General features: G+C 41.9%; 2 protein-coding genes across 2 annotated transcripts; both read left to right on the forward strand.

Annotated features, from left to right (window-relative positions):
* Window positions 1-240: 240 nt before the first annotated feature.
* On the forward strand, window positions 241-2,920 carry LOC121833322 (elongation of very long chain fatty acids protein AAEL008004-like). The gene is made up of 2 exons (XM_042286515.1): window positions 241-292; window positions 2,016-2,920. Exon 2 carries the CDS (start codon window positions 2,060-2,062, stop codon window positions 2,918-2,920), a length of 861 nt encoding a protein of 286 aa, XP_042142449.1. The 5' UTR covers window positions 241-292; window positions 2,016-2,059.
* A 6,862-nt stretch (window positions 2,921-9,782) lies between these two features.
* Window positions 9,783-10,646, forward strand: LOC121833323 (elongation of very long chain fatty acids protein AAEL008004-like). The gene has a single exon (XM_042286516.1). It carries the CDS (start codon window positions 9,786-9,788, stop codon window positions 10,644-10,646), a length of 861 nt encoding a protein of 286 aa, XP_042142450.1. The 5' UTR covers window positions 9,783-9,785.
* Window positions 10,647-15,501: the final 4,855 nt, after the last annotated feature.

The raw sequence follows: 15,501 nt of genomic DNA on the forward strand, positions 1-15,501 counted from the left end.
CTTCTCGGTGCAGACATTACAGACGCCGTGTGCGAAGAATGGCCTAGTTGCTGGACATGGCACTTCAGAATTAGCCGACCAGTAGCAGAGAACGTCCAGCTACAGACTCATGCTTGATCGCTAACCTTCAGAGCGGAGCGTCACCATCACCGAGGATTTGCTGCACCGCAACTTGGCCAGGCCGTTGCTCGGAACCAGAGAATTCAACCAGTTCCTCTGAGGGAAACCATAATTTGTGTCCGTCAGTGGTTTCCCTTCACCTGCCTGATCACAGGTCAAGAGGCGCTCAAACGTAAGTCAAAACGTTATTTTGTATGTTAGCTTTCGCCGAAAGTGAGGCGCCCATGTGTAGAGACAGAATTTTGTTTTTCAAGACGAGACACAATTTTAATTAAGCTTTCTTTAGCGAAATGTGTGCCGCCGTTCTGGCACTTTATGAGGTCTCTCGAGTGAGTTTATCTGGAGAGTAATACATCCTCTTTCATAGAATTTGGAGCACGCGTAAGGAATATACATATTAAGCCGTTCTGAAATGCCCACTTCGTAAAGTATATTTACGGGCAAATTTGTTTCGCCCCTCTGACCAGGGAACCCCCTGCTCTTGACGCCTTTTTTGCTTCGTGTAGCAGCGTACGAGGTACAAAAAATACACAAACGTCTGATATGTGAAATTCGTTTGGGATGCACAATGTCAATAATCTCTTAGTTTGACAGGTGTATTTTGTACGTATATAAAAGAACATAAAACGATTATTCACAATATAAAACGGGTCGCTAAAGTCACCACCTGGACGTCCCGGAAAAATAACTGTTATTGAAAGGCGTGCTTTATTGTTTTAAAATGCGCATTACCAGATTAATATCAGTGCTAAGATACAAAACCAAAAAAAAATCTTTAGCAAAATTTTATTATTCCTGCGATAGCATGAGGGCGAACATAAGACTCTCCGATAGCATTTCTCCGATAGCATGAGCACGAGGGCGAACATAAGACAATATTTTGACACCATCCCAGAGATATCACCGGCTTAATCACTCTAAGACGCATGGTTGTAGCTGGTGCCATCTCTTAAGAGCTAGAAATTAATTGTCTACTTGCAATGTGCCCTTGTCGACTTTTTCATGTTTTAGGTATAGCATTGACTTTTACGCACTTTTAAGATTCAGGAGTATAGCATTTTATTGCTTAGCAGATTTCATTTTTATCTTCAACAAAAAAATTGCCGGCATTGTAAGGCAAATTTGGATCCAGTCATCCCGATCCCGGCCGCACGCCGGTACGATGCTCGTCCAGATTGAAACGAGCCCCACCTCTGCCCATTTCGATCTGGATGAGCATCGTGCCGTCTTGCGGTCGTGTATCGCTACTGCGTGAGCACGTTAAAGACCCCAGGTTAGCAGTCGTACTGCACTGGCGAAATTGCTCATCTACAGTGTAAACCAGTGTCGCCCCTACTGGCAGACCGACCTTACGCTGTATAATTCACAAAAAAAAAAAAAATCGTCCAAAAAACGTCGGATCCAGTCCGTGTTCAAAGGTGCAGTTCTGAATCGGTCATTGTTGAGATATTGTCTCATTCTACTTGTTTACTTTTGAACAACAACGTAACCTGAATTTTATTTTGTTTCAGCATTTCTGATCAATATTTAAATTATCACTTGAATAATATTTATCTATCCGAAGTCACAACGTAGCTGGAGTTTCTTCTTAATATCGCTGAACCCTGCTAAGTTCAATAGAAAATATGAAAGTCAGAGCAAAGTCAATGAACTATTCGACGTAGGAGCAAGTCAGCGTAGAAGTTACATTTCTCTTGATTATTTATTACTAACGGCCTTCTCCGCAGAGAAGTAAAAAAAAACAGAAAAATAATACAAATTACTCTAGTTATTCGGCTTCTTGGACTGCCAGTTGCGACACCAAATTCCGTATGCCCACAACGCTCTTGGCAGTTTTTGATACGCTAATCCCCACACTTTCATGAAACATGTTTCCTGTGTTCTTGTTTCGTCAGGAGGAACCGTTCAGCGTAGCCAGTACCAGAAGTGAATACCCAAAATGATTGCCAGCCTGAACCCGATCACCCTGTCGAACAAGATCCAGCAGATGGGAGACCCCAGAACCAGGGACTACCCCGTGGTCATGAGCCCCTTGTTTGTCTTCCCGATGATCCTCTCCTATCTGTACTTCGTCAGGGTGGCTGGCCCCCGGTGGATGAAGAACAGGGAGCCATTTAAGATTGTGAACATTATTCGCCTCTACAACCTCATCATGGTCTACCTAAACGCCAAGTTCCTCGTCGCGTTGCTAGGCCTAACGTACCTACCAGGAGGACGCTACAGTCTCTGGTGCCAGGGAATCACCGGGTACATGGACGATGACTTCGAAAGATTCTACAAGTTCGGCTGGTTCTTCGTCTCAGTTCGGTACGCCGACTTCTTGGACACCGTGTTCTTTGTCCTACGAAAGAAGTTTACGCAGATCACGCATTTGCACGTCATTCACCACACCATCGTGGCGGTGAACGTTTGGTTTTTTGTCTTATTCGCCCCAGAAGGACAGGTTGCTTTGGGACTGTCAATCAACGTTTTTGTACACGTCATCATGTATTCGTACTACTTTCTGGCCACTTTTGGTCCTGCGGTACAGAGGTACCTCTGGTGGAAGAAGTACCTAACGACGTTGCAGATAGTCCAGTTTGTGATTCTTATTCTTCACATGTCGGTTCCGCTTTTTGTGGACTGCGGCTTCCCCAGACACCTTTGTCTGCTCGGAGGCGCACAGACGGCTTTGATACTGGCACTCTTTGTGAATTTTTACATTCAAGCATATCTACGGAAGAGTCCTACTCACGCGGGCGATCGTGCTTCGGAAAACGAGAATATAAAAGGCAAAATGTGCAACGGAAAAGACAATTAAACGCGTATATATGCGATCACGTGCTGCTTTTCTGCTTAAGAGAAAACAGGTTTCGGAAGAATATTTTTGCCTATTGTTTTATCAAAGAAAACAGGACAGACCTAATCTTGCAAAACAATCTTCTGTTACAAGCCACAAAGCTCTTTTCATGTGGAGATGTGAGAAAGTACCTAGCATGATATTAAAAGCGTATGCTAAGTCAAAGTTTCCGTTATTAACCCCACAAAAGAAAAACAATGGTTAGAGAGGCAGGTTTTTTTCTTCGTGGGGCTACCATAAGTTTCATTTTTTTACACAAAAATGTATATACATTTTGAACTTTAATGACAAAAGAGGAAACACATTCTTATAGATAAATAAAGAATACTCGTCTGCATAATCTAATAATATTGATGACGGATGAAGCCTGCAAAAATGACACATCGGTAGTTTAGCTTCATGTTCCTTGAAAAACACTCCGGTTAGCTTTTCTGCCATGACGCTAGCAGACGGCATTTAAATAATGGCGTCAGCTGTTACTGTTTCTGGCTTCAGACATCGTGTTTGTGCGTGTGCCCGTTCAGCAGACGTTTTGTTGTCACAGTGGTGGTGGTCATCGCAGACGGAAATATTGTGCGGAAAAAGACGGTGATGTGGCGAGATCAGGTGCGTGCTTGGGTTCTTTTGTTGTGATTTTCAATGGCCGAAAAGTAAAAAAAAATATATATATCGAAATAAAGAAATAACGAAGATTATTGATTTTTCTTTAGCGCCTAATATTTAGAAAGGATTAACAGGAAGTGGATGTTCTTTATGTTTTGAATTATTTTTAAATTTTGTATTGTTTCCTTGCTGACTATTGTAAGAGACGTGATAGCTACGCCAGCAGACTTTGAATATTTTTTGCCGAAGCCTTTTGCCGGTTTTAGTTATTTTCTCTCGGAACGTGGGTATGAAGTATCGAACTATTTAAATCGTACATTTCCTAGAGTCAAATAATTTCTTCACTTAAGCACAGCACGGATTTCGTAAATCATTATCTTGTGAAGCTCAGCTCCTATCCTTCTTCACTCATGACATTCATTCTATTGTTGACCGAGGCTCCGAGGTTGACTGCATTTTCTTAGATTTCGCCAAGGCATTCGATAAGGTGTGTTACGAGCTATTACTGCTAAAACTTTCAAAACTTAACATTGACCCTAACGTTCTCGCATGAATTCGGTCTTTTCTGAAAAACCGTTCGCAATTTGTAACAATTAACAACGAAAACTCTCCTTTTGTGTCTGTGAATTCTGGAGTTCCTCAAGGGTCTCTTTTAGGCCCACTACTATTTTTAAGTTATATTAACGATCTTCCCATTAATGTGTCTTCATCCGTTTGTCTCTTCACCGATGACCTGTAATTTACCGTGAAATCTGTCACGATTCTGACCTGTCTACACTTCAATCTGATATTAACTCTGTCTGTCGTTGGTGTGAATTATGGCTAATGAAACTAAACACTAGTAAATGTAAACAGATAAGAGTGTCCCGCAAACCTAACAACAGTCCCTGTTACCACTTAGATGGCAACCTATTGGAGCAAGTGGCAACGTACAAGTACCTTGGTGTTCACATAACAAATAACTTTTCAGGGAAACCCCATTACTACCCGTGCTAACTGCATGTTGGGCTACTTAAAACGAAACTTTTCACTGGCACTTTTTTCACTAATTGATCCTCCACGAAACATTAATCAGGCCTAAATTAGAATATGCAGCCACCATCTTTGATCCCGGTCACGATAGTCTAATCCCTGCATTGGAATCCATTCAAAATAGGTCAGCTCGTTTCATTCTTTCCTACTTTTATCGTACTGCTAGTGTCACATCGATGAAAAATATATTATGTTTACCACTTCTCTCCTTGCGGCGTAAAATTTCACGCCTATGTCTATTTCGTAAAATATATTTCCATAACCCTCTTCCACGCAATGAAAGGATTACTCACCCCTTTTAAATTTCATCCCGTCTTGACCATCACCATAATGTTGGAGTTCCAGGTTTGTTTACCACAACATTTCAATCTTCTTTTTTACCCCGCACAGCCGAGAAAGGGAACAACCTCCCAGAGTCGATTGCTACTATAACATATACTAATCTGTTTAGGAATTCCATTACTACTTTAGCAGTGACCTATTATTTTTCTTTGTTTGTTGTATATTTAATATTGTTGACATGTTACTATAGTACTATCTTTGTTTTATGCATGTGCTCTCCCCCTCTGTAATGCCTTCGGGCCCTGAGGGTACTTTAAATAAATAAATAAATCATCTGCTTTATATTCTTGTAACAAACCACTCCAAGATTGCACGCTCTTCGTAATCTTGCTTTTCAATTTGGCTGTTCATAAGCACAAAAAATAAGCTGCTGCTGCTGATGATGATGATGATGCCTTCAGAGGTGCTTTCGAAAAGGTTTGCAAACCTACACTCTTGCACCTATCCTCCAGGCGACGCTGTACGTTTGAGATACACTGTAGATGAAGGAAACGGATCCATCGGCTGTCAAATCCGCTCAGAAGAATGCATATAACATCCTCGGGCACAGTAATTTGAGTAAAAAAAAAACAAAAAAAAAAAACTGTCAGAACGCCGAGTTCTGGTTGGCTTTGATTGGACGGATTGTGGGTAGACCTCCATTCTAGCTGCCTTAAGGTGTACCCACTATTCTTTCAATCTGAGCCAATCGGAGCTCGGCGTTCTCCCGTCATCGCAACCCCTGAGCAGAAGAACTTACGCGCCGTACAGGTCTATTGTGCGTATGGCTCCTATTGGTCCATTCCGTTTGTTGACTTAGGCAGCGCCAGATCTAGTAGCGCTGACCAGGCACGCCTCATTCTTCCAAAATTATTCAGGAAAGTGAGATCCATTGTTCGCTGGCGAACACCAAGTCGCATCTCTCGCCTCTGAGTGGCAGTCATTTACTTTGAATGTGTTGACCCGGTAACGCAATTATAGTGAAATGACGGTCACATTAGATTGGACTGAGGAGGCACCCGAAGCCACAGGGGAAAGGATTTGAGTCAGCAGGCAGTGGTGCGAGTCACAAGGCCACTTTCTTTATGCCAGTTAAAATGCGAAGACTTACGCCGCATACAAACCAAAAGACAATAAAATGAATCCTTCAAGCGACTTCCCGGCAAACAAAAATGTAAACACTGCTGATTATCAAAGCTACGTACCTAGCTGTACTTAGACCACACGTTATTACAAAAGAAAGACCGGAAAGACTTTCCTGTTTTTGGAGCCTGCCCTTTAAAAGTAACTCTTTCTCAAATGAACGCTTTCTTTCTAGCATTATAAATGACTACTACGTGCTAACATTTAGGCGTTCAGTGCAGTGTGTGAGGCATTCGCACACCCGTCATTCTCACCTAGTGCCTTCCGCCAGTGAACTAAAGCAAAATTGAATTCTAGCCTGGATTCTTCTAAATAGCAGAGTAAACGTCACGGACAAAAGTCAAAGTAAGAACGCCACGGCGATGGCACAGTCGCTCCGCTGAAGTGAAGACGTCTTGAGCCCCATCGACTTCTTCACGGTAGGTGGGCTTTCAAACTTGTTCTCGTTAGCCCAGTATAGAGACATAGAGTCAGCGCAAGCCTTAAGCAATAATCGTTTATTCCATCCATTCAACCCCAAAAAGTACGTAAACGTAAAATTGTACATTTTTGCGACTTACCTTCCAAACCAAGGGAACATATCTGGCACCACCTCCCCACCTTCCCTAACAAGCAAAGCCTTGAATCTTAATGTAGAACGCAAAAGGAACTTTGAAACAGAAAACGAAAAATTTTCTATCAAATTGCAAATTGCGAACTCTCGGCACGCGTTTGAGCCCGTAAAACAGCAATAAGTCTTCCGGCCAAGTGCTTGCAGTAACATTTCTGCTTGACTTATTCTCACGAAGAAAACGTTTTTACCTAAATGCTAATCGTTACTAAGATATTGAACGTTTCACTCTAAGCCTGCTGCAGATTGGAGCCGAATGGAAACGAGTGAGAAGCAATTTGTTTATCATTTTCTATTTTATAAAATAAATGAAAGTGAATGAAAAGGCGTCACTTTCAATTAACCTGAATACTCAGAATGTCCTTTCTGTGATGCATAAGTAATGCATCGAGTACGAACTTACAGGTGCAACATTTCTAGCCCCATAAACAATTACTCTCTCGCAATGTGTGCGTCTGAGAAAAGCTTGATTTCTATTTTGTATTTGAGTTACTTCTTACTGTTATTGAGCCCTAATGATGAACTTATTAGACCCATTGGACATAGGTATTACGACATTCCATGTCGAGAAATGCTTGAAGCAAAAATATCGCTCAGTTTGTGTTCAATTTAAACTTCGAGCACCGGTTATTTAGCAAAGACCAGGTCGTACACTGAAACCATCCAGAAAAATAGCATGCTTTCATCGCTAAAATGTTTACAGACCGATAGCACAACAACAGATTCAAACTTGGTAGAGGATTCAAAGGCCGAGTTACAACTCCGAAGCATACGTGAAAAAATTATAACGGAAATCGACGCGTGCGGAAAGTGTTGTAAAAAAATTTAAAAGTAATGAGTCACGCAGGAAAGGTTGTTGTATAGAAATTGTAAATGTGCTTTCGTTTGGAATCCGACTTGGACTTCAATGTTTCAAATTTCCTTGTGTGGCGAGCTTTTAAAATTAATTCGAAACAATTTTGTTATGTTCCAACTATCGTTCTAATTTTTTATGGCTTCTTGGGACACCTGCGGAAGTCAGTATTCCACCCGTGCGCCAAATGAATATTTATGCACAAAGTATATGCTTGCTTGATTGGCAGTTTCCTTGTATCTACTTTAAAAACTACCAATAGAACAAAGCTTATCCATATTGACGTTGCAGATACATTCTCTCGGCGCACTTCTAGAATGCAATTCTTTTCCGGCACGCGTCGAAACTCCAGTGCGGAAACACATGAAAGCCTGTGTTCTCTGTTAGTCTTCAATGTCCCTCTTTTCTTATCGTAAATTAGAAACCAACACGCTCAAGCATCTACAGCGTACGCTTCGTATTTAGACTTTTTTAGTAACGAACCTGAAAATAGACCGGATATAAAACGTACATCCTGGAGTGTTCAGAGATAACTCTTCCACCTTCAAATAGCGAAGCTTAACAAGGCCCGACCTCCTTAACCCTAATTATTTCAAACGCGGCGACTTTGAAGCGTCTTCTAGAAAAAGCAAGGAAATTCGCCCAGAACATTCATCTACCAGATTGTCTCGAATGTCATAAGCTTTGACCAAACTGCCATCCAGTCACCATCAAAGTCGGTGCTACCAAACTGCCATCCAGTCACCACCAAAGTCGGTGCTTCCAAACGTTTGCCGTAACCAGACGCAACTCCTTTAAAGTAACGTAGTTATCAGCAACCGCACCTAAAAATGAACAAAACGTAAGCACCCAAACGAGCCGGTGTATGCTGAAAATAAATACAGAAAATCCCGAAAAGAGGCTAACAAGAGCAGCGCCTACACAAAAGTCTCAATTCTTAGTGTTCGTGCTGCCATTTTCCTACCAAGTTTTGAGGGTTCTTTACTTGAGTTAAAATTATTTCATTTACTTGTCCTTAACTTTGCATAGTACTACCTAGAATCTAGGATCTAGCAAATCACTCGATCGAGCTAAACATTCTGCTAGCGTCTATCAGTAACGTTCCTTGGACTTTTGTAGAATTCTTTACCAGCTCTTCGTCAATCTAAGAAAAAGCTTTTTTTAAGGTGTAATGCTTCTAAAGATGTAATAATAATAGTTGAAGAATTGGGAGGGCGCTAAGTCAAATGGAAATGCAACATACCTATTTATGAACAAAAAGTAACGGCGCAAACGAGCTGGTGTACATTGCACATGGTTGAAAAAAAAACCGAGACTGCGGGTAAACGACACAACACTAAAAAAAAAACTTTTTTTTTGTTTGTTTGTGTTAATGGGGTAATGTAGGTTTTCAAGTAGAAAAAACGTATAAGTCGTATGTTATTTGTGCGTGTGTGTGTGTGTGTGAATGGGCTTAGGCTTTCCAGTGTGTTTGGCGGTCGGGTAGTGAGAAGTCAAGATAAGAGAGGTGCATGACGCAGAGTCCGTTGTCCTTGTATTTAGTCAAAGGTTACATTGGCGGAATGTGGCATTCTTTGGGGTTCTGAGCCTCTCCCCCTTTTTTCTTTGTATCGAAGTGCCTATATAACCAGATTTTGAAAAATAAAAATTTCAGCTGTGTTAGAGACTTTTTAGTGTTGTGTCGTTTACCCACAGTCTTGAGGTTTTTTCAACCAGATACCTATTTAGTTGTGTCTTCTAGCCAAATAAACATTATTTCGACATCGTGCAAAACCGAGATCAAGGAACAATATCCCCAAACTTCTGACTGCTTGTCCGCCACCATATAAAGCTGAAATACAGTTTACTTAAAAAAAATGTGTTCGACATTAGAGAGTTTGAGTAGATCGATTTCACATCCAATACCTCCTATAAAGACACAATGCATACCCAAAGGCGGCGGCGGAATATTGGGTATCGTTATCAAAGTCATCGGAACGATCAACTGAAGCTTTCTAATATTACCTTAGAGTGTTCCTTCCACTGGCCTTTTGGTTCCTTATAACATTTTTTTTCTTCCTTTATTTTTGTTTTACTTGCACAGCTTTCTGAGTACAAGAAATGTTTTGCTGTGAAGAACCACCTGTTCGCTTCCTGATTCTATTTGCTAAGTACTGCAATGCCTGAGCACAAAAAAAAATTCCGGAATAATTAACTCCAACCTTTCGTTCCCTATTCCAGGTGATCCCAACTTTTGCTGTTTGTCGCCACAGGCAGTCTTCACAATGAATATCAGTATGAACCCAGTCACATTTCTGAGCCAGATCCACCAGATGAGCGATCCAAGAACAAGGGACTACCCTCTGGTCGTCAACCCCATCTTCGTCTTCCCTCTGATCCTGGGTTACCTTTACTTTGTCAAGGTGGCTGGCCCACGATGGATGAAAGACAAGGAACCTTTTGACATCATAAATATCGTTCGCGTGTACAACCTTGGCATGGTGGCTGTCAATGCCAGGTTTCTCTACATCGTCCTGAAAATGACCTACCTTCCAGGAGGTCGCTACAGCCTCTGGTGTCAGGGAATTACCGGATATATGGACGAAGAGTTAACCCAATACTACAAAGATGGGTGGTTTTTCATCGCGGTTCGGTACGTTGACTTTCTGGACACCGTCTTCTTCGTCCTTCGCAAGAAATTCAGACAAATCACGCACTTGCACGTCATCCATCACACCATTGTGGCGGCGAACGTCTGGTTCTGGACCTTGTTCGCTCCAGAAGGACAGGTCGCTTTTGGACTGGCCATCAACGTGTTTGTGCACATCATCATGTACTCTTACTACTTCCTCGCTACCCTGGGTCCCGGCGTGCAGAAGTACCTCTGGTGGAAGAAGTACCTTACCACGTTGCAGATTGCACAATTTGTTATTGCCCTACTCCACTTGTCAATCCCTTTGTTTGTAGATTGTGGGTTCCCCAGATTCCTTATCCTCCTTGGAAACGCGCAGACGTTCCTTATATTGTGCTTATTTGTAAACTTTTATGTTCAGACGTACAATCGCAAGGGTCCTTCTATTAAAAACGAACAGAGTATCACCGAGGAAGACCTTCAGCAGAAAGTTAGGAATAGAAAGTACGATTAGCACCTCTATAAAAAAAATAAGGAAATGTGAGCAATATGAACGAGTACAAATGTAAGGTAATGTTAGCGTGTGCACCTAATATCTCAGTGAGTTACTCTAATAATTGAAGGCGAGGGCGCAGTCGATAACCATTAAGGGATGTAGCCTCAGTTTAGAGATGGGGAATTTCCAGTCGCATTTCATGCCGCATGAAAGTTTCAGATCGACGCTTCGGATCCAATTTAAACAGCCCGAAAATTTCGGGTTCTCTAAGTATCGTGCTGTGACTTACTACAAGGGTACCGGTACGTAATAGAAGCTTAAAGTAAAAATACCAACGGATGAACTTACCTTGTTCATATAAGAAAAAAGAACCTTTTTAGGGCAATCTACGAAAACAAGCGCCACAAAAGCACGGCAGAAAGCCACGAGCGCAGGTTTGAGGCGAAGCCTCTACTGGGCTCTGAACTTGACAATGTGGAACAAGAAAGTTGACACCAACTAAAATACGGCCCCAGGAATCCGTTTTGGACTGGTTTATTTAATGTGTCCTCAAATGTAGAACCTCGATTTCCGTATGATGACATGATAAAAAGTGTAGTGACGTTGCCTGCCGCAATCTTGACAATGACAGAGCAGCGGAGCTGGATACGACAGACTCCTGTTCTGCTGCAGCTCAATCACCAGCCTGTGGAGATTTGGACACAAAGAGAACTTTGGGGACGAGGTGGCGGGCGCATGAGGAGCGAGCTGGGGTTAGCACCACTGATGAGTGTTGTAGTAGGCTGGATAGCGGATTCTGGCTTGTTTTGCTGGGGTCAAGCGGCACCACTGGCGGCCGTTGCTTCACATCAGCAAATACGTTGAACCCTAATGTAAGAGCGAAAAAAAGCAAGCTTTTTCTTATTTGTATTATATATTGGACGACAAACCTTTGACAAAATTTTCTTGGAATGATGAGACATTCTTCTGTTGTGATGTCAATACTTTCTATGCTGTTGTTTTTGGGTAAAAATACTTTTCTATCCTTTATTGACCTCCTTCACGGCCCCCAAAAGCCGCCAGTGGTAGCCTGGCTGTGATGCAAACAGCCAGAAAGGTTGGGGTTGATGTTATTAATACTTTTTTTATCTTTACTTACGAAGGGTTCGATTGTGCCTGAGGCATAATTTTTGTTTTTAATCAAAGCACACGATGTCTGAACAACAAATATTATCTTGCACGCGAAAGTAACTTTCCTTTTTAAAACATTCCCATAAAAAGCTGTGTTCATGCTGCGAGTCATTTTAAGAGAATCGGGGGTTTTGAGCATTACGAAAACGAGACGGAACAATCGAGCAGACAAATTCCATCGATTGCAGAAGATGACTGAGATTAGCAGTGTGTTTGTGCAATTTAATAAACTTCTCAGCAGTTCCTGACGCCTGTCAATGCTGTCTCACTATTCCAGCAGAACCTCATAAAAATGTCTTGACAAGACACTTCACACCTCCCAGAGACTTGCATGTATTGTCTGGTGCCAAGCAGAGGTCACCGGTCATTGCTTGACTTGCTCCTTGATTACTCCAGCTCCGTTTTCAGACAAGCGGAGAGTGAGAACACCACAAACTCGACAGTTCACGGAAGCTTCAGCATCCAGGAGTTGGATAGCTCTGGCGTCAAGCTACACTAGCGTTCGCTCCTGCTTTTTGTCGGAACTTATAGGACCAACCACCAGTATAGCGACATTTGACAGCCCGATACGACTGCTCCAGTGATGTCATTTGTTCAGCCACTTCGGGACTTCTTTAGATGCACTTGTTGCAAGACATAACTGTTCAAGGCGCGTTCAGGGCACCGCATGTAATACTAGTAATTTTGTTTGTGCCGGTGTTCGTTGCGCGATGCAATTGGCAGTGTCGAGTAACGACAGAATCGCAGAGTAATTTCGATGTATGCTTTCTATACGATCTGCATGTCCTGAAAGGTTAACCATCAAGCCAGATCTGGTCTTCCTTTTCGGACGAATCCGACGTGACCAAGCCGGTATGTAAAGTACTCCTCGTGCCATCTTAATCCTCCCTGCTGCTTTCGTAATGCACACGAAAGAGCTCAGTCGCCGAGTGTGCAACGATGCCTTTTGCTGCCCAGGCGCATCGCATCCTGCGCATCATCGACGTGATTTGCATTTTCAATAAGATTCTAAGGAAACAAAAGAACTTTGTTGTTAATTTTGCTGGTATTAAGATAAAAATCTCCCAGGCTGTGCGGACCGCAAGAACTTGCATGCCTCGCGCGGACGCACTGAACGTTTGTTTCTTCAGTCGGCGACTGGGTACTGCGAAGGACATAATGTTTGCGAGCAGCCTAACTTTGGCTTTCACGATATGTCTCTGCCTTTCTCTTTCTCTTATTTATTTTAGTTTTTGCAAGATTAGCAGCGCTTAACTGAATAAAAAAAGGCAGCAAAGGCTGTTTTAAATGTGAGTTGGGTGAGCGGTTGTATGTTGCCTTTCCTACTAGAAATAAGCACTACGGAGTATCGCTGACCGTTTACATTAATCAAGAACCATTAAATACAGGCTAAAGGTATTTTTCTGAGTTCCCAGGGAAGCGCCAGTCGCTGGTTATTAGAAATGAAATACTAGAAGATAATCTAAGATCAAGTATGCATTTCACCGACTGTACAATAGTGGTTGTTGGGTACCTCATGAGTGTTCATGCTTGAAATGTTTGAGTACCCCAGGACACCAACATTTTCGTGGTACACCGGTTGTTTTATGTTGCAACAGGTTCACGACTGCACAAACGCAGCTCAAGAGAGGGACATAAACTTGTCAAATCTCTTTTCATCGCATAGTTAGCGCATCACCACTTGGAAAAAGAATGGCTTCCCTACTGAAAAATCCATTTGTATGAGAAATTTCTCGTGTCCAATAAACACATATGAATCATACAAGATATATAGAACATATAAGAACCATATAAGAATCATATAAGAAGTATATAACAACTATAAATAAGATATATAAGAACCATATGAGCCACTTATAAGAAACATCTCACAAGTTTCTTATATGGTTCTTATATGTTCTGATATCTCCTATGTAGCCCTTATATAGTTCTTGTATGGTTCTTATATGACTCTTATACGTTCTCGTATATCTTGTAGGGTTCATATCTGTTTATTGGACACAAGAAATTTCTCATACAAATGAGATTTTGCAGTAGGGTTCTCTCGCCAGTTGGGAATTCCACAGCCATAAGATTGGAAGAACACAAATAAACTGATCGCATGCAAGAAAGGTAGAATGAGGGACACAATTGTTTGAATGTTGGCTTTTCATTAAGTGGAAAAAGGGCTGAAGCACGCATCAAAGGGCTTTGTCAAAGTCCGGCTTAATTTTGATTTGAGTAATACAAGTTTCATTTAATTTCATTTCATTTTATTGACTTAAGGGCCTTTTGACATCACATAAGGGGGGTGTCATACTCAAGGTTCGAAAAAGACAATAAAACACTACAAAAAACAAAGAAAAAATTAAGGAAAGCGTAAAAAACATTGTTACATAAACATCATTCAAACATTTTATTCAAGCATTATTCAAACATTTATGGTCACTGGTAGTTGCCAAGCTTGTGGGCAAGCTATTACAATATAATATGCATAATAGAAGAGGTGAGTATTTGAATGTGTTGGTTTCAAAAAAAGTCGGAAGACACCTAAGCATTTATGAGCTTTGAATGAGAAAGCATGAAGGTCCAATGAAACGCGGAAAAGTAATCCGCGAAGCTTTTTTTTTTTTTTGCGCGAGTAATGTTTTTGAATTGTGGCAGAAGCACCGGCGACGTTGTGGATGCAAGAGGCGGCTCCATGTTCGTCGGCGAAGAGACGAGGCGAAGCACCGCCGTCGATGTGGATGGTGGAGGAGACGGTATGTTGGTCGGCTGCGAGACGAGCAGAAGCCTCTGAGCGCGCGCCAAGGTGTCCGTTTGAACCGGCGCGGGGCCCGTAGTAAGATAGGGTTGCGGCAGTTAGTATTATCGGTGCGCTGGCGGCAAGACACGCAGCGCCATCTGGCGGCGGTCGTTGAACTGACGCGCGCAGCGGCCAATGGCATCCTCGTCGCCGCGCGCCAGCCAAAGTTGCCTTTGGGATCAAGGAAACTAGGTGCCGTTTTCGCGCTTTAGACTGATGACGTCGGCTCGCTCCATGAGACAGCTAATGCTTTCGCAATAAAAAATTGGTTCAACTTTATAGGGGTGGTCGAGACGAGAGGAAATATGATGGGCCGCGGAAATAAAGGTTTGGGAAGACCACGGGTTATAGTACAATCTCTGCATGAAAGAGAGCCGGTGTATTTTTCTACGAGTGTCAAGAGTTTGTAGGGATAAAGGTTGTTTTAAAGAAAAGATGATATTCCTTGTGTAGTTACGAGTGATAAAGGAGTGGCACGGTTTTGGACAACTTCCCGTTGGTTAATTAAATAGCTTTGATGAGGGTTTCATATCACTGATGCATACTCCAGCTTAGTTCTGACTAGGGAAATATATGCTAAACGTTTAACAACGGAGCTTGCGAGAAAAAGATGCCTTCTTCAATATCCTAATGTTTCGTTAGCTTTAGTACAAATCTAGTTGACGTGACTCTTTCATGATAAGTCTTCAGAGAGGTACACTTCTAAATATTTAAATGTGTTCACCCGCTCAGTGGCACCAGATGAAATAGAATATGAAAAACCGATTATGTTTAATGATCTTGAGAATTACATTATTTTAGATGTTTTCGTGTTTATCGTGGTTTATTTATTTTATTTATGTGTTTATTTCCGATACTACTAATCCCATTCGGCATTATTGTAGGGTGGTACGTCATACAGAAATATATATCTTTTAA

The sequence above is a fragment of the Ixodes scapularis genome, unplaced genomic scaffold (assembly GCF_016920785.2).
Source record: "Ixodes scapularis isolate PalLabHiFi unplaced genomic scaffold, ASM1692078v2 PGA_scaffold7__128_contigs__length_106722199, whole genome shotgun sequence".
NCBI classification, from domain to species: Eukaryota; Metazoa; Arthropoda; class Arachnida; order Ixodida; family Ixodidae; genus Ixodes; species Ixodes scapularis.

What these genes read in the sequence shown, in the direction of transcription:
- LOC121833322 (XM_042286515.1), top strand. Translation starts at nt 2,060, where the DNA reads ATGATTGCCAGCCTGAACCCGATCACCCTGTCGAACAAGATCCAGCAG.
- LOC121833323 (XM_042286516.1), top strand. Translation starts at nt 9,786, where the DNA reads ATGAATATCAGTATGAACCCAGTCACATTTCTGAGCCAGATCCACCAG.